The 27,641-nt window shown below is 36.7% G+C and overlaps 1 protein-coding gene across 5 annotated transcripts in view; it reads left to right on the top strand.

The window, feature by feature from the left end:
* Window positions 1–26,447, top strand: part of Xiap (X-linked inhibitor of apoptosis) — a 42,721-nt gene extending 16,274 nt beyond the window's left edge. For 4 of the 5 annotated variants that reach the window (XM_026784789.1, XM_026784788.1, XM_013350467.2 and 1 more), the window contains exons 2-7: window positions 5,597–6,502; window positions 7,702–7,801; window positions 9,932–10,010; window positions 11,152–11,194; window positions 13,278–13,478; window positions 21,485–26,447. In XM_026784789.1, the coding sequence (XP_026640590.1) occupies window positions 5,629–6,502; window positions 7,702–7,801; window positions 9,932–10,010; window positions 11,152–11,194; window positions 13,278–13,478; window positions 21,485–21,678 (1,491 nt within the window). In that variant the 5' untranslated portion in view covers window positions 5,597–5,628 and the 3' untranslated portion in view covers window positions 21,679–26,447. The remainder of the gene's footprint in view (window positions 1–5,596; window positions 6,503–7,701; window positions 7,802–9,931; window positions 10,011–11,151; window positions 11,195–13,277; window positions 13,479–21,484) is intronic. The other variant, XM_013350466.2, reaches the window with a different exon arrangement.
* Window positions 26,448–27,641: the final 1,194 nt, after the last annotated feature.

Genomic DNA, 27,641 nt, shown 5'->3' with positions numbered 1-27,641 from the left:
CCCCCCCCCCCAGGTTTCTCTTGAGTCACTTCTCTGTCACTTTTAGCTTATCTGATATCTCTTATTTTGGTGCCCTTCTACATCTTATAACGTTATATTTAGTATTCATTCAAATACCAGCTTTTCAAACCTGTGTAACCTAAATCAACAGCATGCAATTAGTCCCTGAGAAAGTGAAGTCTCCTTTTATTTATTTATTTTTTTGAGACAAGGTCTTAAACTCATCTTGAACTCGTCGCCTTTCTGCCCTAGACTCCAGAATGCCTGGATTACAGGAATGTGCCACTATATTATCCACTTAAAGTCTCCTCTTCGAAGCTTCACACAGAGATACTTCTGTAGAATGACAAAGTTTCACTATTTGGAATAGGATAAATAATTGAACCTCACAAAATTTCTGTCATTGCTAAATAAGACTAGATCTTTAATTTTATATGTTTTGATCATCTCAGGATATGAAATATTACCTCAGGGACAGTGAGTTTCATGATTTTGTTTATGCTGACCATTCTTCAGGATAATTACAGAGTTGAAAATGCTTAGTCTTCTGGTCTACATTGAAGAGATCTCTTACTGATGGGAAGAACTCACAATCTCCAAGGCAACCCAACTCATTTTGTACCACACTTGCTTGTTTTAAAGTTGATTTATATATGTGGCTAAAATGTATTGGTTATGAGCCAGCCAGAGGACTCATCACAAAAGCATTTGTTGCCAAACCTGATGATCTGATTTTTATCTTTGGAGATCACATGGTAGAAGGAGAAAACTGGGTCCTGTGATTGGTCCTCTGACCTGTGGCACATAGCCTGCTATGTGTGTGTATTTGTGTGCATGTGTGTGTCTGTGCAAATTTTAAAATGCAAAAAATAAAATATTAAATATATCCATTGGCTTTAATTCCACTGTGAGGGTAAAGATACATGGAATTTGAATTGCTTTTCCACATGCTAATCATTCCTCCTTTTAGGATAAATAGTCTTGGCTTTTCCAACTATTCCTCATATAATAATATCTTGATTGTTCTTCTGAGGACATGAATATTTGTCAGTGTTCCTCCAAAAATGTGTTTGGAACTGGAAGTAGTATTCATTATGCTGAATTGGATGTAAATGTTCCACATCTGGACACTAACACAGTCTGAAGGCTGTGAGTTTTTTAGCAGCCATGTAATGTTGGCTTGTAATGAATTTGCAATTAACTAAAATCCCAAGGTTTTAAACTGGAAGTTTGCATTTATATGACTTCATTCTAAACCATTTCTTCATTTTCCTTAGTTATACAACAATTTTAAAATATATATATAAATTTTGCATATTTATGTATTAAATTTTTTCTTGCTTGCTTATCAAGTAGCCTTTTTCTTTGAATTTCTTGCTTAATCATCTAGCTTATGCTGAGTCAACAAAGAACTTTGAACGTTATTGTCAGAATGTTTTCAAACATCTGGAAAATGCTAGTCAAAAGTATCTAAAACTGTGTTCCAAAAAATTGCTCAGAGATAGATAAAAGTCAGCTCTTAAGGGATATATGAATACTAGTGAAAATTGGCAAGGCCACACAAGTCTGAAATTTATTGTCATCTTTCAAGAGAGGCATTTTTTAAATATTACTCAAAAGGAAATTAATGTTCTATGACATACTGTGTTAACATAGTGCCCAAAGTTCTGCATAAGTCTTCCCAAGATCCCAAAAAATTAGTGTCTAGAGGCACACAAGACATCATGACCATTCTGAGGTGTGTGTGTGTGTATTTGTGTTTTCAGAAGGGCCTCATGTAGCCCAGGCTGGTCTGTAATTCAGTGTCCCCTACCTCAGCCCTCTATAGTCTTTAATATATATGTATATGTGTGTATATATTCTTTAATATATATGTATACATAGTTTGTTTCTTCAAATGATTTTTTTCATGTGCATTGGTTTTTTTTGCCTGCATATATGTCTGTATAAGGGTATTGAATCCCCTAGAAATGGGATTACAGACAACTGTGAGGTGCTGGAAAATGAACCCTGGTCTTCTGGAAGAGCAACCATTGCTCTTAATTGCTGAGCCATCTCTCTAGCCCTTAAAATATATTAATTGACACAGTAATTATGTGTATATGATACAGTGTCACAAGTTTCACTACATGGGAAATATATACTGAATCATATCAGTAATATTCATTATCATTTCAGACATTTATTTTCTTGAATTCAGAATATTCAAAACTTGTCTATTAATTAAAGTATCTGGTTAGTTATTTTCAACCATACTTTTTCTAGTTTACTACAGAACATTAGTAATCAGGACTGAGTAGTTGGCTAAGTAAGGAAACCATTTGCATGCAAGTATGAGGACCTGAGTTTTGGTTCCCAGGGCCCAAATAAATGCTGGGTGGACATAGTGGCATACCTTTAATTCCAGGAGGAGACAGGCCTTGGCAGGGCATGCTGGCTGACAGACTGGACATTATCAGTAAGCCTAGGTTTTATTTAGAGATCTTGTCTCAACAATTAAGATGGAAGGGAAATTGGGGGTGATTCCCAACACCAGCATCAGGCTTCCACATGCACAGGCCTGCACTTGCATATTCACCCACACACATGAAACAGGAAAAAGAAAAGAAAAAAAATGCCTTGTCCTGCAGGGTGGTACATGCCTGTAATCCCAGGTCTCTGGAGGCTTGGGCAGTGAATATGAGGTCAGCTTGGATATGTAGTGAAACTCTGTCTCCAAACAAAATGGAAAAAAGTAAGTTACTTCTGTTCAACTATACCCTTGTGCCCATTAACCTTTTAGCTTCCACATATGTACCTAATTTGTTTTCACATAATTTCATCCAGTTCTATTCATGTTTCTGCCAGTGGTAGAATTTTAATCTAACGCTAAATAGTATTTTGTATACATATACTGTATTTTCTTTGTCTGTTCAACAATGGTTACCTAAAGCTGATTCCTCATACAAACAGTACTATATTAAATGTGCAAATACAGGTAATCTCTTCAGCATACTGATTTCACTTCCCTGGATGTATGCCCAGTGGTGAGACTGCTAGATCCTGAGTTAGAGCTGCCTCTGCTTTGTTTGTTTTTGAGATTGTTTTACAGGCTGGCCTAAAACTTGTTATGTAGCTGAGAATGAGCTTGATATTCTGATCCTCTACCTCAGTAGTTCTGAGATTACTACATGGGAAATATGTACTATACAGAAATATATATATACATATATATATGTGTATATATATATATATATATATATATACATACATACAGATTATTGTACCACTGCACCCAGTTTAGGTAGTGCTAAGAATTAAACCCAGGGATAGGTAAGTACTCTACTACATTAGCAACATCCCCATCGTTGTCTAGTTGGTTTTGAAACTTATTTTTAATTATGTGGTATGTGCGCGCGCATGTGTGTACCTGTGAGTGTGGGCATGTAAGTGTAGGTGCCCAAGGAGGTTGGAGACGTTAGATCCTGTGAAAGTGAAGTTACGGTGATTGTGAGCAGCCTGATGTGGATATAGATGCTGGGAACTGAACTCGGGTGCTCTGCAAGAGCAGTAAATGCTCTTAACTGCTAAGCCACCTCCCCAAACCCTAACTCTGTCTTGTTTTTGAAGAGACTCCATTTAGGGGCTAGAGAGATGGCCCAGTGCATTGCCAAGGCAGAAGCTGGCTAGATCAGCCCAGTCAGTGAGAGATTTTGCCTTAACAAAGTAGAGAATAGTAGAGAATAATAGATATCCATGCACATGCATGTATACCAGGCACACATATTTATACAAAAATCAAAAGGGTGGTAATGGCGCATGCCTTTAATCTCAGCACTTGGGAGGCAGGCAGATGTCTGTGAGTTCAAGGCCAACCTGATCTACAGAGTGAGTTTCAGTACAGCCAAAGCTACATAGTGAGGCCCTTTCTTGAAAAACTGAAACAAAACAATAACAACAAAATAAAAGCAAAAAGAACCTCCATTTTGTTTTTCATAATGGCTGTGCTAGCTTACATTCCTCTTTGCAGGTCCCTTTTTTCATATTTTCAGCAACAATTGTTGGTTTTTGTCTTTCAAATAATAGTTATTCTAATAGGTGTGAGGTGATACCTCATTGTGGCTTTAATTTGCATTCTCCTGGTGTTTAATGTGATGTTTGGCTATTTGTAAATCCTCCTTAGAGAAATATCCAGATATGTATTCATTTTTACATCAAAATTTTCATTTTTGCAGTTATTTGAGTTTTAGCCATTTGTTTATTTTTCATTTGACAAATATACTGAGGACAGTATGGCATTGTGGAAGATTCTGGAGAAGCAGAACCAGGTTTGTCGTGTAGGTAGGGTGACCACATGTTCTTTCGACTGCTATGCCTAAGGTGACTATGATTTCCACTTGTAGTACTTGTGCAATTAATAGTAGCATCATTTTGCAATTTACTGGGTTAGAGGACAAACTATCTTACCACTCTTCCCATGATGTAGCTGACTCCTTTTGGTGTGTTAGTTGGGCTAAGCATTACATAATTGTAATTGGACAATTCTAATGAGGCTGCTAAATTCTCTCCCATTTAAAGAGACTGTTCCTTGACCAACGGAAATTGATAGCAAAAGTAATTTCAATTAATATCCATAAATATTAAGCCATTATCTGCCTGGCAGTTTTGAGTATATGGGGTGTGTATGTGTGTGTACATAAAATAAGGAGTGGTCCATTTCCAGCAAAATGGGCTCTGCACATGAAAATGAGGAAGCATTTAATATCCTTAACATGATGGACCCAATTTTGTGAATACTTTCTTTGTTTGCTTAGTAGTTTTATTCTATGATGCATTTTGGTCATTGTCACCTACCTTTCCATCTCCTCCCAGAATCACCACGTGACTTTTTCTTTTTTAAATTTGTGCTTCCTATATATTCTTGGGTATGACATTCACTAGAGCACCCTTTTTTTTTTTGCTAAGCAAGAAAGCAAAAATATATTTTAAATTAATCCATGAACATTCTAAGCGTTCATTTCTTTTTAAATAGTAAAAATGAACTTTGATTCCTTGAATATGAAATGATTCATTATAACAATTATGCATAGTCTTTAATAATCTGCATATTTTATGCTACTTTCATGTCTTTCCTAATTAATGACTTCACGGGTTTAATATTTATAATTTTTCTGTGCATAATTTACATAGTTATATAAAATGAGTGATTAAGATTAGTAATTCTGCTGTTTGTTTACATATTGTTTTCTATCAAAAGAGAAAATGGGACTGAGATAGAGGCTCATTTGTAGAGAGCGCTTGCCTAAAATGCAAAATGCCCTGAGATGGATGTCCAAGACTGTAATAAATAAGAGAGAGAAACAGGCTGGAACTGTGGTAGAGCAGGTGTCTGGCATTATGTGAAGCCTTGCCACTGAAAAGAGAAACCAAAAGCATCAGATTTTAAAGCTCAAGTAGCTTGGTAATGTAAGGCTCTAGTGTTTAGAATTAAAGTATGCCTTAGTGATTGTGCCATTGTTTTTATGTTATCACTGGATTATTTGTTAGTGGTTAGTATCAGAAATAAGTTCCTTATGTTATGTGTTTGGGATTTCCTAATGCAATGTTCTCTTTTTAGAAAAGGTGGTCAAGTCCTCTTTTCAAGAGAAGATGACTTTTAACAGTTTTGAAGGATCTAGAACTTGTGTACCTGCAGACACCAATAAGGATGAAGAATTTGTAGAAGAGTTTAATAGATTAAAAACGTTTGCTACCTTTCCAAGTAGTAGTCCTGTTTCAGCATCAACATTGGCACGGGCAGGGTTTCTTTATACTGGTGAAGGAGATACTGTGCAGTGCTTTAGTTGTCACGCATCAGTAGATAGATGGCAATATGGAGACTCAGCTGTTGGAAGACACAGGAAAATATCCCCAAATTGCAGATTTATCAATGGTTTTTATTTTGAAAACAGTGCCACACAGTCTTCAAATCCTGCTGTCCAAAATGGCCAGTACAAAGCTGAAAACTATATAGGAAACAGAAATCATTTTGCTCTTGACAGACCATCTGAGACTCAAGCAGATTATCTTTTGAGAACTGGACAGGTTGTAGATATTTCAGACACCATATTCCCAAGGAACCCTGCCATGTGTAGTGAAGAAGCCAGACTGAAGTCATTTCAGAACTGGCCAGACTATGCCCATATAACCCCCAGAGAGTTAGCTAGTGCTGGCCTCTACTACACAGGGATTGATGATCAAGTGCAGTGTTTTTGTTGTGGTGGAAAACTGAAAAATTGGGAGCCCTGTGACCGTGCCTGGTCAGAACACAGGAGACACTTTCCCAACTGCTTCTTTGTTTTGGGCCGAAATGTTAATGTTCGAAGTGAATCTGGTGTGAGTTCTGATAGGAATTTCCCAAATTCGACAATTTCTCCAAGAAATCCAACCATGGCAGAATATGAAGCACGGATCATTACTTTTGGAACATGGATATACTCAGTTAACAAGGAGCAGCTTGCAAGAGCTGGATTTTATGCTTTAGGTAAACTTAACCAATACATTACTTTCCAACTGTCATAGGGCCCCTAAAAAGAAAATCATTGTCTTTAGTCTTCTGAACTGATAAATATTTAGGTATAAGTTTTCAGTATTGTTTATCATCAGTATCATTTTCTGAACTCATATGTTAACTCTTTAATGTAACTATTAAATTTATGTTAAAGGCTATGCAATTATGAGTCAAATGTGTTTATATAATTGTTTGGGAGTAGAATTGAAAGAAAAAAATATTGATTCCTGGTAGATAATGAATGGGTCTAATAGTAATAATAGCTACCATTTATTGAACATCTCTGTGTGCTTCAAATACCTATTACATGGATTTTTCTCTAAGCTTTAACTACAACCCTATAAAAAGAGTTAACAAGAAGTTAGTTTGGTTCATGGTAAATTGACATCAAGCTAACCATGGTGCCACACACCTATAATTCCAGCAATCCATAGGTTAAGGTAGGAGGATCAGCCTGAGTTTGAGGGCAGTTTGAGCTTCATCATGATACCCTCTCTCAGAAAGCCAACCACAAAATTACCATCTACCTTTAAAGCATACACTACATGTTTGAAAGCTGCCTAGTATTATGCCTTATTGCTTCAGAACAATTTTGAAACAGTTCCTGTAGATATCTCAAGAAAATCCAGTATTGTGGTGGCTTCTAGGAATATTTTTTATCTACATGCCTGACCCATTTATTTTAAGATTAAATAATGCCAAATTCAAATATAAATTATTTCAAATGTTTTCATTTATCTAACATAGTAATCTTAAAGGTCATTTTCATGTCAGAGGGCTCTATCCTTGAAAACACTTATAATTTATGCTGAGTTTTATTGTTTTTAATATTTGGAATATAACTTGTACAAATTTCAGTTTGATGAAGTAAGTATAATAGTTATGACCTAAATGACATACACTAGAAAGAATGTAACAATTATAGTTTCTAGCATTAAAACGTTTGATTTTACTTTTGTTGTCTTCTACAAAGCACCTCATATTGAGATGGTGAATTTAGTATGTATTTCCCCTCAAATGACAGAGATCATATCTAGATAGAATGTGAATGTCTTCTTTTAAGCCATGAGATTCTTATGTAACATAGACACCCCTTAAATATTAGCATGGGCATTTTTCTGAAAGCGTCTCCTTGCACAAATACACATAGTTTTACTTGTCTGTTTTCTTAGGTGAAGGTGATAAAGTGAAATGTTTTCACTGTGGAGGAGGGCTCACAGATTGGAAGCCAAATGAAGACCCTTGGGAACAGCATGCTAAATGGTTTCCAGGGTAAGATTCTTAATCGCTCATTCAGTAATAGGCAAGTTGGACAATGTTCAGTGGAAAGATTTGAATTACTTTTCACCTCAACTATTTTTTGCCTTCACTATGGCTTGAAATTCACACCAGGTTTATAGAAACAGGGTCACCTACTTTGTAGGCAAAAAAAAAAAAAAGAAAAACCACAGAAGACTTCTGGTAACCAAAAACAATCACTGTTCCTATATCATATGATACTTAGATGGTCTGTTTCTAAACACCAAATTATAAAAATGTGTACATTTTATTTATTGTACTATACAAAAATGTATGCCTTTCATTTAGAAGTAGGCTCTTTGGAGAATGGCCTGAGCCCGTGGTGCCATGAGAAGTCCTGAATATTATTATTTATTATTTGTGTTTTTGTTTGGTTTTAACTTGAAGCAAAATCTCAAACTAGCTGAGGTTGGCCTGAATTCACAATGTTTTCCAGGCTACCCTCCATCTTGAGACCCTCTAGTTGTTTCAGGTTCCTTTGTCATCTTGCCTCTGTAAAATATAGTACTCAGCTATATAAGTTGTATGAGTTTATACTCTAAAAATAATCCAACTTAAATCTTTGGATGATTCATTTGAAATGAATCTTCCTTAAACTACCTTAAAATTAAATGAGAAAATAAAAGCTAAGATTTTTAAGTATTCACTATTGACTAAAAAAAAAAAAGATTTACCATTTTGAACTTATGAAAAGTGTTGGCTAGGTGTTGGTGGCCCATGCATTTAACCCCAGCACTCAGGAGGCAAAGGCAGGTGGACCTCTTAAATTCAAGGACAGCCTGCTCTATGGAGTTCTAGGACAGCCAGGGTTACACAGAGAAACCTTGTTTAGTAACCAACACCCCAAAAAGATCAGTGTTGGAGTACTATTTTAATAGCTTCTTTTGTCTGTTTTCAATTTTGGATTTTTGTTTGCATTTTTGTATGTGTGTTTTAAAAATAATGGTCTTGTTATGTAATCTTAATTGGCCCGCAGCTTCCTAAGTAGACTGATCTGGACTTAAGCCTTGTAGCAGTCCTCCAGCTTCTGCCTCTTGAGTATTATAGAGGTGTGGTACCATGCCTGTCTTTTTTGTTTTCTTTCTATTTAGAGACAGGATCTCTTGGAGCTCAGGCTAGCAAGAATTCACTATATAGCCAATGATAGTGCTGAAATTCTTATTTTATTGGCTTAACCCCCTAAATGCATAAATTCCAGGTATTTGCCACCATACCTGACTAATAACTTTTTCAACTTTTTTTTTTTGGGGGGGGGGGTCTGGCTATATATAGCCAAGGCTAGCCTGGTTTTCATATCAGTCTTCCTGACTCTGCTTCCCAAGTGCTGGAATTACAGGCATATGCCACCAAAATTGGCTCCTAATTTAGTAACTCTTGCTTAAAAATCGAAAGTTCTAAAATTTATATTATTAGCATGAATAATAGGAGCATTGTTTTAGCCTTGAAATGATAACTGGATAACGAATTGAGTAACAGTTTGCTTTGTGGTTCCCTAGAAACAGTGATGCTGAGGCCTTTAATCTTAGGATTCTGATAAAATAGATTTCAAGGCCTGTCTCGGTTAGAAAGCACAGTCAAGGCCCTATGTCAAATGAAAAGTTGTATTTTTAAAAGAATAGGGTGATTTATGCCTGTTCCTGACTATAATCCCAGCACTTGAGGTATATAGGCAGGAGGATTAGAAGTTCAGGGTCATCTTTGGCTACATAGCAAGTTTGAGAATCATAGTTTAGATCACATGAGAACTTGCATGAAAAAAGGAAGGAAGTGGGAATATATATATATATATATCTGAAAATGATATATAGTTTAAGTGATAGAATGCTTGTTTTGTATGCACATGGCCCTAAATTTAAACCCTAGTACCATGTATAAAAAAAGACAATAATAATGGAAAGGTACATTTTAAAATTACAATTATTTATTTATTACATGGGGGTGATGCATATCTTCATAGTACACGAGTGGAGGGTAGTACAGCTTGCAGGAGTTTGTTCTCTTCCACTCTGTTAGTTCCTGGGATTGAATTCAGAGAGAGACTGGCTTTAGTAATACTTCACTGATTTATCAGCTAGTAGAGTTTAATTTTCTTTAATCTTTTAGGTGTAAATATCTATTGGATGAAAAGGGGCAAGAATATATAAATAATATTCATTTAACCCATTCGCTTGGGGAATCTTTGGTAAGTTGCCTATTATGTATCTATGGCTTCAAATTCTATACCATTTGTTTTTGTAGTGATTTCTTCCAGTAAAATGTATGGTATACTCATAATTAATGTGTAGTAAACTTTAAAGCGGAGATACTTGAAGAAACCTTCTAATTCTTAACTCTGAAGCAAATTTTTGAGAAGATTGGGGTAAAATAATGTATTACTGTGGTCAGAATGGGTGTAAAGAATTTAAAATACTGAAATCATTTAGCCTTCAGAAATTCTGTGTAATGTACTTTGAACTCACAAATTGTTTCTACCTTTTTTTTTTAAAAAAAAAGCATTTCACCCTGTAGACCAGACTGACCTGTGAACACACAAGATGTGCCTGCCTTTGACTCTTGAGTGCTGAGATTTAATGAATCTGCCACCATACCTGGCAGTTTTCACCTTTAAAAAAAGATTGATTGATTGATTGATTGATCGATCGATCGATTGATTGATTGATTTAGAGAGTGTGTGTTTGTGTGTGTGTACATCATGTGTTATATGTATTGTGCAGGTACTTGAGGAAAACAAAAGAGAGCATCAGATCCCTAGAGCTGGCATTACAGTTACAGGCAGTTGTGAGTTGCCCAATACGGATTCTGGGAACTGAACTCTGATCTTCTGCAAGAGCAGCTGAGGCATCTCTTTAGTTACCTTTTAGCACATAGTACTTAAAATTGCAAAAATAGGACTGGAGATATACATCAATTATACCTTATCTGGCTATCATAAACAATGGCCTGGGACAAAATAAAAATGTAAAACATATCTGAATAGATAAATAGGACAAGGGTTCTCAAATCATTAGTAAAATGTGGGAAGAATCCTGGACTGGATTGGGAATCTAAAGTTAACATGATAGTTCTGCCACTGGTTTTTTAGTTTAGTTTGTATTTGTTTCTCCTCCAGGAAGTCGTTTGATCTCATGGCCCCTCAGCTTCTTGCCTGTAGTGTTGTTGAATTAAATATTCCTAACTTCTTCTGTTCTATTAGGCTATGTTCTTGTGAATAGTCATGTTTTAAATTAGAATAAAGCCAATTTGTTTTAAGTTCATTAATTTTTCAAATTGAAATAATTGCTTTCTACTAAAGTGAATTCTTACCATTCATAATTTTATTTTAGGTAAGAACTGCTGAAAAAACACCTTCACTAACTAAAAGAATCGGTAAATATGTTTATTAAAATGAATCTTTAATTTTGTGGCCAAATTAGTATGTTTAATGAGGTCACTGTAAATTTCAGAAGTTAATGAAGTGCTTATACTTTTATACCATGTATTTCTATAGTGAGGATGTTAATAGAAAGCCAGGTATTGCCGGGCAGTGATGGCACATGCTTTTAATCCCAGCACTCAGGAGGCAGAGGTATGTGGATCTCTGTGAGTTCAAGTCCAGCCTGGTCTACAGACTGAGTTCTAGGATAGCCTAAGCTGTTATATAGAGCAACCCTGTCTCAAAAAAACAAAAGAGAGAGAGAGAGAGAGAGAGAAAGAGAAAGCGAGAAAGCCAGGTGTTGTGGCTTAAATCCATAATACTAGCACTTGGGATATTAAAGCAGGGGAATTCCAAATCTATGGCTAGTTTGGGTTGCATGACATGGGTTTAAAAAAGCTAGGGAGGGAGGAAAACTTGTTTCCACTTATTTATTTATTCATTTATTTATTTATTCGTTTATTCATTCATTTAATGTGTATGGGTGTTCAACCTTCACAAATGTCTACCATGTGCCTGCCTGGTTCCCCCAAGCAAGAAAAGAATGTCAGATCTCCTGGAACTGCAGTTATAGGTGGTTGTAAGCTATAATGTAAGTTCCAAGAACTGAACCCAAGTCCTCTAGAAAAACCAGTACTTTTAACATTTGAGTCATCTCAATGGTCTACTGTGTAGACCAAACTGGCCTGGATCTCTCTTTTTGCCTCAGTCTTTAAGTAACCCCACACACAGCTAAAGCAGATTCTGTGATGGTGTTTATTGTTTTTCCAGGCTGGTGATTGAGCCCAAAGCCTTTCTAATGATGAGTACTCTGAGCTACAGCTCTAGCAGTTATTCCTACTTTTCAACCGAAGAAACAAGGAGGTTATATGCTCTACTCACAGCCACATTATATATTTTTGTTGTTGTTGTTGTTGTTGTTTTGTTGTTATTTTGTTTTTTTTCCAAGACAGGGTTCTTCTATGTGTATTCCTGGCTGTCCTGGAACTCACTCTGTAGACCAGACTGGCCACAAACTCAGAGATCTGCCTGTCTCTGCCTCCTGAGTGCTGGTATTAAAGGCATGTGACATTATAAATTATGAATAGATCTAGAACTGTAAACAAGATCTTCTAAATCCTATAGCACATTGTATATCTAAGTTTTGGTGGGTTTATTTATGGGTTTTTTATGGTGTTTTGTTGGTGTTATGGAACAGGGTTTCTCTGTTTGAAAAACATGGCTGCGCTGGAACTCATTATGAAGGCCTGGCTGGCCTCCAAACCCCAGACACCTTCCTGCCTCTGCCTTCAGAGTGCTGAAATTAAAGATATGTACTACAATATCCAGCTCTGGTGTTGTTTTTGTTTTATATTTTTAGATTTCATTTTTCAATTGAGGCAGTATGTTTCAGAAATAGAAAATTTAATTTAGAGTACCTGGTGAGTCCTTATTCCCTGATGTTGTACCATCACTATTTGTATACCTACCCTGCATCAGTCATTCTCCATTTTCCTACTGCTGGGCCCTGACAAATGTAGGTGGTTTTTTTTTTCTTAAGACATTTTACTATATGTAGAATCATCTTCTGTGTCTATATATAGTTTCATGTATTGAGTACATCATTCTTTATTGTTTTGCTTTATTTTGAGACAGGATCTAGTGTATCCTAGACTGGGCTTGAATTTGGTAGATGGCTGAATATGACCTTGATCTCCTAGTCCTCCTACTTCTACTTTGTCATTTCTTGGGACACACACTACCATACTAGGTTGATGTTTTGCTGGAGATTTAATGCCAGACTGCATGCCTACCAGGCAATCACTGTTCCAACAGCCTCATCCTCTGGATACTTTTCTTACCTGTTTTAACCTATCTTGCATTTTTCTTTCCAACTTTGGGAATCAAAGCCTCAGCAACACACATAGTAGCAGACAGTCTACCAGTGAAGTACTTCTCAGCGATGGCATGGTCTTAAAGCCCTATTTAATTGTTTATTTGTGTTAATGAAAATATTTGTTTCTGCTATGTTCTTTCTCCATCCAACTTTGATTTCAGATGATACCATCTTCCAGAATCCTATGGTACAAGAAGCTATACAAATGGGATTCAGTTTCAGGGACATTAAGAAAACAATGGAAGAAAAAATCCAAACATCTGGGAGCAGCTATCTATCACTTGAGGTTCTGATTGCAGATCTAGTGAGTGCTCAGAAAGATAATACACAGGATGAATCAAGTCAGACTTCATTGCAGAAAGGTATGGATTGGGTTTTTTGTTTGTTTGTTTGATTTGGGGGGGGGTTGTTTTGGTTTGGTTTGGTTTTGGTTTTTCAAGACAGGGTTTCTTTGTGTATCTTAGAAGCCTGTCCTGCAACTCACTCTGTAGACCAGGCTGGCCTCGAACTCAAAGAGATTCATCTGTCTCCCAAGTGCTGGCATTAAAGGTGTGTGCTGCCGCCACCTGGTACATTGTTTATTTTTTGAAACAAAAATAACAACTTTGAGCCAGGCAATGGTGGCACAAGCCTTTAATCCCAGCACTCGGGAGGCAGAGGTAGGCAGATCTCTGTGAGTTCGAGACCAGCCTGGTCTACAGAGCTAGTTCCAGGACAGGCTCCAAAGCCACAGCGAAACCCTGTCTCGAAAACCAAAAAAAAAAAAAATAACAACTTTTTATTTCTTTTTTTTTTTTTTTTGTAATATCGCCATGGGGAGGCCTCACCCTTTCTGAGCAGTGGATTGAGGGTGGGGTTCGAGGAAGGTTGTGGGAGAAGGAACTGGGATTAGGATGTAAAATAAAAAAGATTCTTTGAAGCCGGGAGCATGCCTTTAATCCCAGCACTCGGGAGGCAGAGGCAGGTGGATCTCTGTGAGTTCGAGACCAGCCTGGTCTACAGAGCTAGTTCAAGGACAGGCTCCAAAACCACAGAGAAACCCTGTCTCGAAAAACCAAAAAAAAAAAGATTCTTTGATTAAAAAAAGGAATAGAAAAAGAAAAATGAAAAAAATCCCCATGAAATAAAGTTTTAATTTTTATTCCAGTAAATTTCAAACATACACAGAAGTAAAAAGAACAATAAATTAGCTTCAATAATAAGCAGCTCTTCCCCATCTTGATCCTCTTCTCCTATCTTTTTGCCCATAGCACTTCAAAGTCAATATAAGACATCCTGTGTATCACTATCTACAAATACTTCAGTATATATTCAAGGGTATTTTTTAAGTATGCACTCAGTGCTGTGTTTCTCAAGCTACTATAATAAAATTCATTTGTTTCTCACAGACTGAGAAGTCTAAAATCTAGGTCTTTTTGCAGATAGTTGCCTTCCCAAAGTAGTGTGTATAACGTCAGGTCTTTCTTCCTCTACTTACAAGAATGTTACTTCCCCCCGGAGTTCTCATGCTCATGAGTTAATATACACCTAATAGTATTCATGCATTGCTTAACAGTGGAGATATGTTCTGAGAAAGGCATTGTTAAACAATCTCATCGATGAGTGAATGTCATCAAATATACTTACACAAACATAGATGCCATATGTTAATCAATTTATCTGGCTTCTCGATGCAATACAGATATTTTGTAAACATGAGATGTGTGCCATGAGGTTCCTGCTAACGTGATATGGCATATTATTTCATGGTAGTTTATTTATATGAAGGAATATATTCTAATAATAAAGTATGCAAGGTATTAGAGAAACCAGTAGCATAATTGTTGGGTTTTTTCTTTTTCTTTTTTTTTTCAGGACAGGGTTTCTCTGTGTAACGGCCCAGGCTGCCCTAGAACTCACTTTGTAGACCAGGCTGGCCTCGAACTCACAGAAATCTGCCTGTCTCTACCTTCCTAGTGCTGGGATTAAAGGTGTGAGCCACCACCACCTGACTGGTTTTCTTCTCTTCATTATCATGTTTTAATTATGTGCTATGCTTTCATATGACCCAGGAGGTTAGTTAATATCAGCATTATCCCAAAACATTAGGCTGGCTGAAACATCACTAGATGATAGGATTTTTTCAGTTCACTTCTGATCTTCTGGAACAAATACATGCTTTCTGGTTTACCAAAGTACTGTTCAATAACACATTACTACCTAAAGCCCTTCTTCTGACCATCACTATGTAGAACATTAAGGCTGTAGCATATGAATGTTAGGAACACAAATATTCAGCCCATATCACATTCTTATCACACTTGACAAAATAAACTAATTCTCTAAAGCATCAGAAACCTAGTTGGCTTTAACACCCTTCCTTATTTTTAGTGCTCTAAGGTAAGCTCAGGGCCTGGTACATTTTAAGAAGGTACTCTACCAATGAGCCACACCCCTCATTTCTCCAGTTTCTTAAAACATGTCTACACTTGATCCATTTTAATAAAGATCTAAGTAAAATTCTCCAGTTTCTTCATTTTATTTTTAAATACCTCAATTGCATATATTAATTGTATATAATGATAGGTTTCATGGTGTTTTTGTACATGTACTTGTATTTATCCCCCATTCCTTCTACTAATCTGCTATTTCATGCCCCCCACCCACCCTTTGTGACCCAATTAGGAGCACATGGTTTATGTGTGTGTGTGTTTGTGTGTGTATGTGTGTGTGCATGCTCATATGTGTACATATGCATGTGTGTGCAAATAATTGTAAAGACAAGAAGTCAGCCTCAGGTGCCCTTCACCCTGTTTTTTTTTTTTATGGGTAATTTTTCTGTGACAGTAAGATTAAATAAAATGTCTCCAATAACCATTAACTGTGTATGAATTCTCAGGGAAGAGTGGGTCCCTATGAGATTCTCCCCATTACATGGCAGGATGTTTACTGACTTAATCTTGGAAGATCTTATACAGAAATCATACTTTAATTTTGTTTTTAAGATAGAGTCTCTAACACAAGCTGGTTTTGAACTATTAGTAGCTGAGGATGACCTTGAATTTCTGTTCCTCCTGCCTCCACTTCCCAAAGTTGTGGGAGTACAGGCAGGCAACATTACCCAGTTTATGAGGTACATGGGATTGAGCCTAGGACCTTGTGCATACTAGACAAATATCCCCAGCCTTGATTTTAAAAGTATGAGTTAAAGTAATTTTTTTGATTGTTTGAGATGGGCTCTCACCTTGTAACAGCCCTGACTGTACTGGAACTCGCTTTGTAGACCATGCTGGCCTCCAACTCACAGAGCTCTATCTTCCTGCTTCTGCTTTCCAAGTGTCGAGGTTAAATATATGCATCACCACTGTTGTGTGGTTAGGGTATTTTAGAGAAAGAACAACAGAGGCTTTTATTGTGTGTAGAATTTAAGTTTTGTAATTTAAACAGTTTGGTTTTAAAGTATTTTGCAACTTTTCATATGTGAAATCATGAGGTGTTCATGCTATGAAGTAGGCTTTAAGTTAAAATATATCCTAATATTGTGTATTTCATAGAGAAAGCCAGATGGTGAGCCACACTTATAATTTCCATATTCAGAGGGAGAGGCAATAGGGTAACTAGTTTTAGGCTAGCCTTGCTGCATATAAGAACTGTTGAAAACATCAGCAAAAAAAAATACGTTAATGTTGAAATAAACTTAAGCTTTTAAAGATTACTGAAATGGGGTAACAGCTAAGTAGATAAACTACTGCTCTATAAACATGAGGTCCTATGTTCGGATCCCCAGACTAACGTAAACACCAGATGTGGTGTGCCCCTGTAACCCAAACACTGGGGGAGTGAGGAAGAGAGATAAACAGGTCCTCCATCGAGCCAGTTGGTGAACTCCAGGGTCAGAGATCTGCCTCAAAAAATAATGTGGAACAATTGAGAAAGATAACTAACATAAGTCTCTACCCTTCATGTACACAAACAAGCACACTTAATTACACAGGCATACACCAGCCACACAAATATAGGTGCATGTACACACATAGTTTTTTTTAAGGTTCTATGTATTTTATTATTGAAAAAAACAATTAGTTTATATGAAACAGAAAAGCAAATCAGAACCCGGTATAAACATGACCAAGTCTCTAGAGGTTAAAATGTTCAACTCCATCTGATAGGATTGATGGATGACCATGATTCTTCTCCAGTGTCTTCTCTTGGAGTTGTACCTGATTTTGTTACCCTTTCTTTCTCGCCCAATAATCTATAGATTCTGAAAGTCCTTGGGAAGGCACAGCAAAAAGCAATCAGGCCTCTGGCTCATGATAAGGAAGGAAAGGCACACATGCATTTTGTTCTGTTTTAATACATGAGGGGGGGAATTTTAAAAATATATAAAAGGGGCTAGAGAGATGGCTCAGTGATTTTAAAAATTATAATACTTTTGCAGAGGACACAGGTTTGTTCCCAGCATCTATGTTGGGTGGTTTGCAACCACCTGTAACTCCAGAGCTAGGGTATCTGACACCCTCTTGTAGTTTCCACAAGCACCCGCACAAATGTACATATTATTTTAAAATAGATGGGAAATACAAGTTCCTAAAGGGGCCATAGTAGACCCAGCATATATTCTCAGCTGCTTTAGAGGCTAAGGTGGTAGGATCATTGAGCCTAAGAGGTTAAGGCCAGTCTGAGCAACATAACAAGACCATGTCTCAAAGTTTGAAATAACATACTAAAAATATTAGAAAGTGTCACCACATGTTATCTAGATACCAAGCCTTTATTGTTATGTACCAAGAAATCCTGATCTCAAAGGGTGCCTTGTGGAAAATACAAGGAGAAAGCCTTGAGTGTAGTGACACAGGCTTTTAATCCTAATACTCAGGAGGCAGAGGCAGGTAGACCTCTGAGTTCAAGGCCAGCCTGATATAACAAGTTCCATAATATACAGAGCTCCTTAGACCCTGATTCAGAAACAATAACAAAAGGATGCAGTAGGCAAGGTTGTAGAGCACAATAGTCACCTTTTTGGTATGAAGCGGTTTCCAATGATAAATTACTAATCAGGGGCATTTTCAATATGTGACTGATCATATCATTCTTTGAGTTCATTCCATTGGGCCTGTAAAACAGAATCACAATAAAACCCAAAATGAATATTAATTCCTGGGCATTATAATCCCAGTACTCTAGAAGCTAAAAAGAACTGGCATTGTTGACCATTTTAGGCTACATAGCAAGACTCTGCCTCAAAAGGAAAGGGGTAGTCTCAGGATATAGCTAACTTGATAGAGAGCTTGTGTACCATGTGGATAGCCCAGGATTCCATCCCCAGCACAGAATAAACTGGGGCCGTTAATCCCAGAGTTTGGGAAGTACAAACAGGAGGGTTAGGAGTTCAAGGTCATATGTTTTGCTATGTGAGTTTGAGGTCAGCCTGGGATACATGAGACTATCTCAAAGACAAAACAAATAACAAAAAAGCAACCTAGGTTGTATTATACCTCTATGATTTCAGTGAGCAAAAGTACAGCAGATAAACTGTTGCCAGGAATTATTTTTTAGCTGTAAAGTGTACATCAAATTTACCAACTTATAACTGGGCATATATCTCAGTGTTAGAGTAATTGCCTAATATACCTGGAGACTGTGGGTTTGATTCCCAGCACCACATAAATGACTATCTTAACCTTTTGTATGATTATAGTAGTGTTAAATATGTTCATACATCCACTCTGGAGAATTGGTCTTGGTACTCAAACACAGGATCTTATACATGCCAGGATAGGTAAGGCATATTTTTAGCCAGAGCCCATAAATTTCATAGAAGGTTGTTTCTTGAGAAGAGACTGGAGGGGCTGGAGAAATAGCTCAATGGTTAAGAGCTCTTCCAGAGGACCTGGGTTCAATTCCTGGTACTCACATAGCAGCTCACAACTGTCTCTAACTCCAGTTCCAGATGATCTGACATGCTCACACAGGTGCACATACAAGCAAAATGCAAGTACACATAAAAATTAAATTTTAAAAGAAAAAGATTAAAACAATACTTTGTTCCCTTCCTACCCAGAGAAACTTCTCTGGAGCTCGTATGTGACAGTGCTTCTCTGGTTTAGAACTCACCAGCTCTCGGGACCCTCAGAATCAAGTCCCAACTCTTCGATGCTTTGCCGTATTTTTAAGTCAGTTCTTGCTGCTTGTTTGTACCTGGTCTCTTTTTTTTTTTAAGATTCAGTGACCAGTTTTTACCTATGTTCTTACAAGTCACATGTTCTGTTACTTAGAGCACAATTCAGTCATTTCTTTCACCTAGAGCACTTCCTCTAATTGCTCCGACTTCCAAAGTGCATCCTTCTAAGTAACTCATGTACATTCAGTGTCTCACAGTTTCCTGTTTTGTTCTCTACGTATCTGATATTGGATGCCTAAGGTCCATATTCATTGTATATACACTGCCCAAGTGTTCAATAAGTACTTGGATGAAATTAAACTAGTGCTTTTCAAATATGTTTTATAAATAATGTTCCCGTTAGGACATTAAGTGCCTTAAAATTAAGTGATGCCAGGCATGCAGCACAAACCTTTAATCCCAGCATTCATACAGCAGAGGCAGGCAGATCTCTGAGTCTGTGCCAACCAGGCTACATAGTGAGACCCTGTATTTGTTTGTTTCATTTTGGTTTTGTTGGGGTTTTTGGCTTGTTTGTTTGTTGGTTTTTCAGAACACGGTTTCTCTGTTAACAGCTCTTACTGTCCTAGAATTCACCCTATAGACAAGGCTGACCTCAAAGTCACAGAGATCTGCCTGCCTCTGCTTCCCAAGTGCTGGGATTAAAGAGGTGCTCCACTACACCTAACTTGTTTTTAAAGGAACTACATAGTTGAATAGGGAAATGCTGTGTGTATACACACACACACACACACACACACACACACACACACACACACACACACAGTTCCCATGGCAGTGTGGCTACCATTAGAAGTTTTAGAGTTAGTAGACAAACCTAGCAGGGATAGTGTGATTGTTCCGCAGATAAAGGCACTTGTTCCCAAGCCTGAAGACCTGACTTGAGTTTGATCCTGGAACCTATCTTGAAAAGTTGCACTCTGGCTTTCATATATGTGCTATAGTGTACACACCCTCATCACAAATATAATTAAATAAAATAAATTTTTTTAAAGAGAAATAAAACTTGCTTTTTAAAAAAATGCCACAAGAGGTAGAAATGTGATACAGTGAATGGTATACAATATCCTGGACTTAATACCCAACAGTGCTGACTTCCCCCCCCACACACACACACCAAAGGAAAACAAGCAATACACATTTGAGGTCAAATTTATAAATCATTAGTATACAGTGATTACAAAGATAGTTAAAATATGTATTTATTTGTAGTGCCTAGCACATAATATTTATGCTCTATTACTGTTGGTTGTTGATGCTGTTATCTATAACCACAAGCACAGTTTTATGGCATATTTGTTAGACTTTCACAAAATCAGTTTTGGCAAAAGTTAACCATGCAGCTGCTTCAGTATTGTATGTATGTTAATCATACCCAAATATGTTTTTGGAAACCTTGCTAACATCTCAAATATACCTGAAAATGTAAAGCCTCTACCTCCTTTTACATTTCCAGTAATTATCAGTGTCTCCTTGGCACATTAGCAAGCCCAACTTTAGTTCCTCTTTTTTTTAAAAAAAAGAGTGAAATTGTAGTATTGGGTTTTTAAAAAATTATTTTTGTTTTCTGTGCATTGGTGATTTGCCATGGGTGTCAGGTCTCCTGAAACTAGAATTATAGACAGTTGTGAGCCGCCATGTGAGTCCTGGGAATTGAACTCAGAACCTCTGGAAGAGCAGTCAGTGATTTTCACTACTGAGCCATCTCTCCAGTCCCCTCCTATCTTTAGCCCTCACATCTAAGCACCAAGTCCTATTTATTTGGTCAACTGGAGAAGTGTCCATCAAATGGATCCCTTTCTGGAATTACCAATGCCCTTCAGATAACTTGTTACTTTACTACTTTCTTGCTCTTCTGCATGGCAAATTGTTGCCTGTACTCAATTGTCAATCTACCATTGCCCTCCTTCTGACCGTGCCTCCCTTAACCAGTTGGACAGAAAAATTTGTTCATCTTGCCCCAGAACACTTTGCATGGAACTTTATTATAGTGCTGACTACTTTATACTTTGTACTTACTCTCTAGATGTAGCTCACAACGTCTCCCACTAGCGTACAAACTACTTAACAATGTGTGCCATGTGTGAGTCATTTTCATGTCTCCCAAGACTTGAGTGTCTGGCACACAGGAGGGGGTTCTTTTCAATGAATTTAAACAACAAATCCCCCCAAAAACGAGTATATGTTGTTTTTCTCTTTGTGCAGACATTAGTACAGAAGAGCAACTAAGGCGCCTACAAGAGGAGAAGCTTTGCAAAATCTGCATGGATAGAAATATTGCTGTGGTTTTTGTTCCTTGTGGACATCTGGTCACTTGTAAACAATGTGCCGAAGCAGTCGACAAATGTCCCATGTGCTACACAATCATTACGTTCAAGCAAAAAATTTTTATGTCTTAATTCAGAGCCACAGTAGGCATGTTATGTTCTTCTTACTCTAATTGAATGTGTGATGTGAGCAAACTTTAAGTAATCAGCATTGCATTCCATTAGCATCTGCTCCCAAGTGGAAACAAATGTTAACAGCACTGTTGCAGTCTAAACTTTGAATTTCTAGATCTTTTAGGCTATTAGCTATATTGTTTATCCAGTATTTTACTCACCTGAAACCTTAGACAAAGAAGCATTTAATATTATAACATTTTACCTTGTGTATTTGTAATATACTGGTTTGATTTTTATGTGTAAGTGAATTAATCACCTGCATTTTTTCATTCCTTTCAGATAAGCTTAATAAATGGGGTGTTCTGTATAAGCAGGGAGATTTCAGTTAATCTGCCCAATCACTTAATTTGTTTATTGTGAACAGGGAAGAACTGTTTCACACTGGTGGGAGGATAAACATTGTTTTTAGATGTTTGTCCGTGTTTTAGGATTTTGTCTGTTTCCTTTCAAAATTATAAACGTACTTGTATGAATGATTTTTTAAAAGTGATTTTGCCATCTCCCAAAAGATATTAAATGATAGACTACTATCTAACTAGCATATACTAACATGGAAAGACAACAAAGATACAGTAAGTGTAAAATACAAATGGCAAAACACTATGTATAGTTTGAGTCAAATCAAGGTGTGTGAATTTTATATCTGTACAGGACAAAAAAGATTTGGAAAGATATGCATCACACTCTTAAATGTTTTTTTTCTTGAGGGGGTGGGGGCATGGGTCTTAGGGGGGCTTATAGGTGCCCTTCTTTTTTTATTGTTTGAAGTTTATATAACTATGTATTACTTTTATATAATCATAATTTTTAGAAAATATTTTACTGATTTAAAGGCTTAGGCATGTTCAAACGTCTGCAAAACTACTTATCGCTCAGTTTTAGTTTTTCTAATCCAAGAAGGCAGGCCAGTTAATTTTCTGGTGCCAATGTGAAATTTAAATGTTTTTGTTTTACCTGCTTTGTGGATGAAAAATACTTCTGAGTGGTAGTTTTCTGACAGGTAGACCATGTCTTCTTATCTTTTTTCAAAATAAATATTCCTGATTTTGTAAAATGAAATATAAAATATGTCTCAGATCTTCCAATTAATTAGTAAGGATTCATCCTTAATCCTTGCTAATTTAAGCCTGCCTAAGTCACTTTACTAAAAGATCTTTGTTAACCCAGTATTTTAAACATCTGTCTGCTTATGTAGGTAAAGTAGAAGCATGTTTGTATGCTGCTTGTAGTTTTAGTGACAGCTTTTCATGTTGAGATTCTCATGTCATTTTGTGTCTTGAAAGTTTCGTTTCATGTGAGTTTTTACTGTTAGGATGATTAAGATGTATATAGTACAGAATGTTAAGTCTCTGATTGTTTTATGTTTGTTTCTTGACTAGCAATGGTAGTAAATACTTTTAAAACTATTTTCTCAAGATCCTTAAAACCTCTTGGAAATTGTAGCATACTGACAAGAGTAGTTGTTTAAGTATGATTTAACAACTTATGTAAGAGTCAGTAAGAATAAAATCAAGCTAAAATGCTTCATAGAACACAGGATTTACCTTAAATAATTATCATAAGCCCTCTTATAGAGACTGGTCTGTTCAGAGAACAGTTTGGGAGTGAAACTGTTACAATTTAGACTTTTTGTTGTATTTTCTAAGAGAAAGAGTATTGTTAGGTTCTCCTAACCTCTGTTGACCGCTATGGTAAGTGATGTCATTTTAATTGCAAATTTAAATAGAAATTAACAGAATTAAGTAAATGACTACCTTTTTTTCTCTTTCCTTTTTTCATGAAAATCCTTAGTTCTTTGTATTGTCTCCTACTTAGGTTCAGTTATATAGTCATTAAGTTGAGCTTGATCTAAATTGACTAAGTTTTAAATTTGCATTTAAAGCATTCTACAAGGGGATGAAAGTGTTAATTTTAAGAAAATTTTTCTAAGACTCTAAGGTACAAGTCACGTAGGTAGTTTGTTTAATCTAGTTGTTAGCCAAGGATTCAAGGACTGAATTGTTTTTGAATAAGGCTTTTCATGTTCTGGGAGCCTCAGTTCATTTAAAACTCTCCTTTTAAAACTTGTGTTCTGAGAGTTAAGCAAAACCTCTTTTTTTTTTGTCTTCATGAGTTGCAAAATTGAATTCGTGAAGCTGATGCACTAACAGGTTTATTTTAAGAATTGTTTAGAAAATGCTGTTGCTTCAGGTTCTTAAAATCACAGCGCTCCAATTCTAATCAAATTGTTGGAGGCTTACCAGAGTTGGTCTGAGCTCATACTAGGAAAAAAAAGCCACTGGATCATTTCCAATATAGCTGTGCAAAAATTGCCCACTTGGAAGGTCAAAATATAACCAGATCCAAATCACCCCTGAGTGATGGTGTTCTTTTCTGTATAAAGTTCACTCTAGGATTTTGAAGTAACCACCTATTTTACTACATACTAGTCATGTGAAATTTGACGTTATTTTGTAATAAATAGCTAATTTTATTTGTAATTTGTGTTGATCAAAACTTTTGTGAATGTTTGGCATTTATTAAATAAATAGAGTTTATTTGATTAATGGCTTAGTATTCCCTTTCCTGCTAGATTTTGCCTCTTCCTTTGGTTAGGGGTAGAGGTGAGGTGACTGTAGTAAGTGAATATAATGTGGCTATGTTATGGCATTTTGTTGTTTTGGTATTTAAAATGTGTATTTTTCTGTTTTAATTTTAGTAGGTAAAATTTATATCTTGAGCTTTCTGAATGGAAATTACCACTCCAGCATTAGCTGCATGTATTGCTCTTATTAGACCTAAATCATTGTTTTACTTCTGACTGCCTAGGTACTGAATAAGAGAAGAGGAGAGATGAAATAGATTGTATGTCATTGCTATTAGAGAAATAAGAAAATGGAGAAATATTTGGCCCATAGCATTTTAGTCATATCTTCTCTTTTTAAAAAAGATAGCTATCAGTGAAGAAATGAGCTGGCCATATAGGCTTCACAGCCTGAGTTCAAATCTCCAGAACCCACATAAAAACTGGGCGCAATAGCCCAAGCATCTGTAATCATAGAATGCCTACACCAAACAGGAAGCAGATAGCAGAATGTCCAGAAGTTCAAGGTCAGCTAATTTGGCTTAGGCATTAGGAAAGAGTCACTGTTAAACATGGTAGGAAGGTGAGGGCCCACCAACACAGAAACCTCCACACATGCATCATAGCAGGTATCCCACCTGTACCTAGGCATATACACAAGAGAGAAAAAAATAGCCATCTGTAAGATGAGAATGGTACCTTCATCTTCTCCAAGATGATGGACTTCAACTCAAGAAGAGCATATCTTATAAGCCGTAAGTTTAACTCCCATGCTAAAACTTTTTATTTCCAAGACAGGATTTCTCTGTGTAACAGCCCTGGCTATCCTGGAACTCACTCTGTATGTAGATCAGGCTGACCTTGAACTCACAGAGATCTACCTGTGTGCGTCTCTGAGTGCTGGGATTAAAGCTGTGCACCCCCACTACCCGGCAAGTCTAGACCTTCTCTGGTTTTGATTTGATGGAGGACCTTGGACTAAAGCTTAAAAGACAGCCTGGAAAGATAGCCACTAAGAGTACTTGCTGCTTCTGCAGAGGACCACGGTTCAGTTACCAGTACCCACATGGTGGCTTACAACTGCAGCTCTAGCTACAGGCTATCTGGTGCCCTCTTCTGACTGAAATGGGCATCTACATGCATGTGCACATAAACATGCACATATACACATGAAATAATCTTTAAATCTTAAGTGACTCATTAACTTCTAGTCACTATCACTCATTTCTATGGGTGCTTCTTATAATGAAGCTAAAAGTTGCAATAAATAAATAGATCAATCCTTTAAAATATTTAAATTCAGTTTTTCAAAAACTAGAAAAATATTCTTAGTAAATTCAGTTGAGTTTTTCTAATGGAAATACTTATTCCCATTGTAATATTTCAGTTTGTCTCTGAAACATTCAGCACAACATAGATTTCTTCCTTACATAATAACATCACTGACCATCAGAGCTAGAAATTACCTTAGAGAGTAGCCTGTTCACACCACCACCACCCTCATTTTATCATAGAGGTAAGTCCCTTTACTGGGACATAATTTGAAGTTGAAAATCCCTCACCACAGCAACTACCTGGCTTGAAAAGTCTCAGATGTTTATTTTTGAACAATTCCACTCTGCTCTAATTTTCCCTGCACAGTAAGTGGTGCTTTACAGTTGTTACAGTAGGACAATCCCTAATATAAATTGAATAATATTAATGCTTGAGTGGTGACGTTCCTATTTGGAGGCTGAAGTTTGTGTCTATGAGTACAGGCTTTGACATTTACTATGTGCTTATGTGTCACTCGTGTAGCATTTAAGATTACTGTCTAGGTTTATCTTATCACTCTGTCAGTACTTACCAACAGGCTTGCATTTTCAGTTTGATATTAATAATGGCTTTAATGTTGTTTCTGGTTTTGCATTTTGTTATTGTACTTCACCTGACAGAATGACCAATTCTTTTGTTTTGTTAGTGTTGTGAAGAATTATGTTAAGCATTTTGAGACAGAATACTATATTTGTGAATATAATTTTATGGCTTCTTTTCATTTAAAGGATACCTTTCAGTATGGAAATTTATGAAAATTGCTTTCTGCCCTATAATTTGTCATTTGTTGTAGATTAAAGCTTATTTTTCTGTGAATAAGACTTATTCAATAAAGCACTATTCTTTAAAATGATATCTTCTTTGTATTTTATTTTGCTTGTTGAGACAGGATTTCATGTATCAATGCAGGCTGTTGGCCTTAAACTCAGTATGTGGATGATTAACCTTGAACGTCTGATCCTTCTTTTCCTGCTTCCCTAGTGCTGATATATGTAGTATTGAGGATTAAATGCAGTGCTTCATGCATGCTAAGTTCTACCAACTAAGGTAGATTGAACTCAGGTCAGCAGGCTTGGCAGCAACTACTCTTACCCACGGAACCACACAACCACAGAGACACATAGTCCTTTTCAAGATACATTGTACACATAGTTAAAAGTAATGAGCCAGCAATTATACCACAAGCACATGTGCTCAACTATGTTCATAGCAGCATTGTTTGTCATAGCCAGAACCTGGATACAACCTAAATGCCTCTTGACTGAAGAATGGATAAGGAAAATGTGGTACATTTATGCAATGGAGTACTACACAGCAGAGAAAAATGACATCTTGAAATATTCAGGGAAATGGATGGATCTGGAAAACATTGAGTAAGGTAACCCAGACTCAGACAATCATCATATGTTTTCACTCATAAGTGGGTTTTAAACATAAAGAAAGTCAGCCTACAAATCACAATCCCAGAGAACCTAAGACAACAAATGAGGACCCTAAGAGAGACATTCATGGGTCTAATCTACATGGGAAGTAGAAAAAGACAAGATCTAAGTAAATTGGGAGCATGGGGACCATGGGAGAGGGTTGAAGGGGAGGGGAGAGGTAGGAAGGGCAGCAGTGAAAAATTTATAGCTCAGTAAAATCAATGGAAAAAAAAAAGTAATGAGCCAGGCAGTGGTGGTGCATATGTGAGTTTCAGGACAGCCAGGGCTACGCAGAAACTGTCTTCAAAAAACCACAAAATGGTAATGAATCTTTTTAAAAGTACATTAAAATAGGGCCAGAAATGTAGCTTAGTGGCATAGCACCTGCCTAGCATACATGAGGACCTAGGTTTAACCTCCAACACCACAAAAAATTAGAATGTTAATAGTTGTGGCTGGAGAGATGGCTTAGTGGTTAAGAGCACTGACTATGCTTCCAGAGGTCCTGAGTTCAATTTTCAGCAACTACGTGGCGGATTACAACCATCTGTAACAAGATCTGGCACCCTCTTCTGGTCTGCAGGCATACATGCAGACAGAACACTGTATACATAATA

This window comes from Microtus ochrogaster, chromosome X (genome assembly GCF_000317375.1).
Source record: "Microtus ochrogaster isolate Prairie Vole_2 chromosome X, MicOch1.0, whole genome shotgun sequence".
Taxonomy (NCBI): domain Eukaryota; kingdom Metazoa; phylum Chordata; class Mammalia; order Rodentia; family Cricetidae; genus Microtus; species Microtus ochrogaster.
The sequence above is the reverse complement of the archived record's forward strand: the minus strand, read 5'-3'. Positions and strand labels throughout refer to the sequence as shown.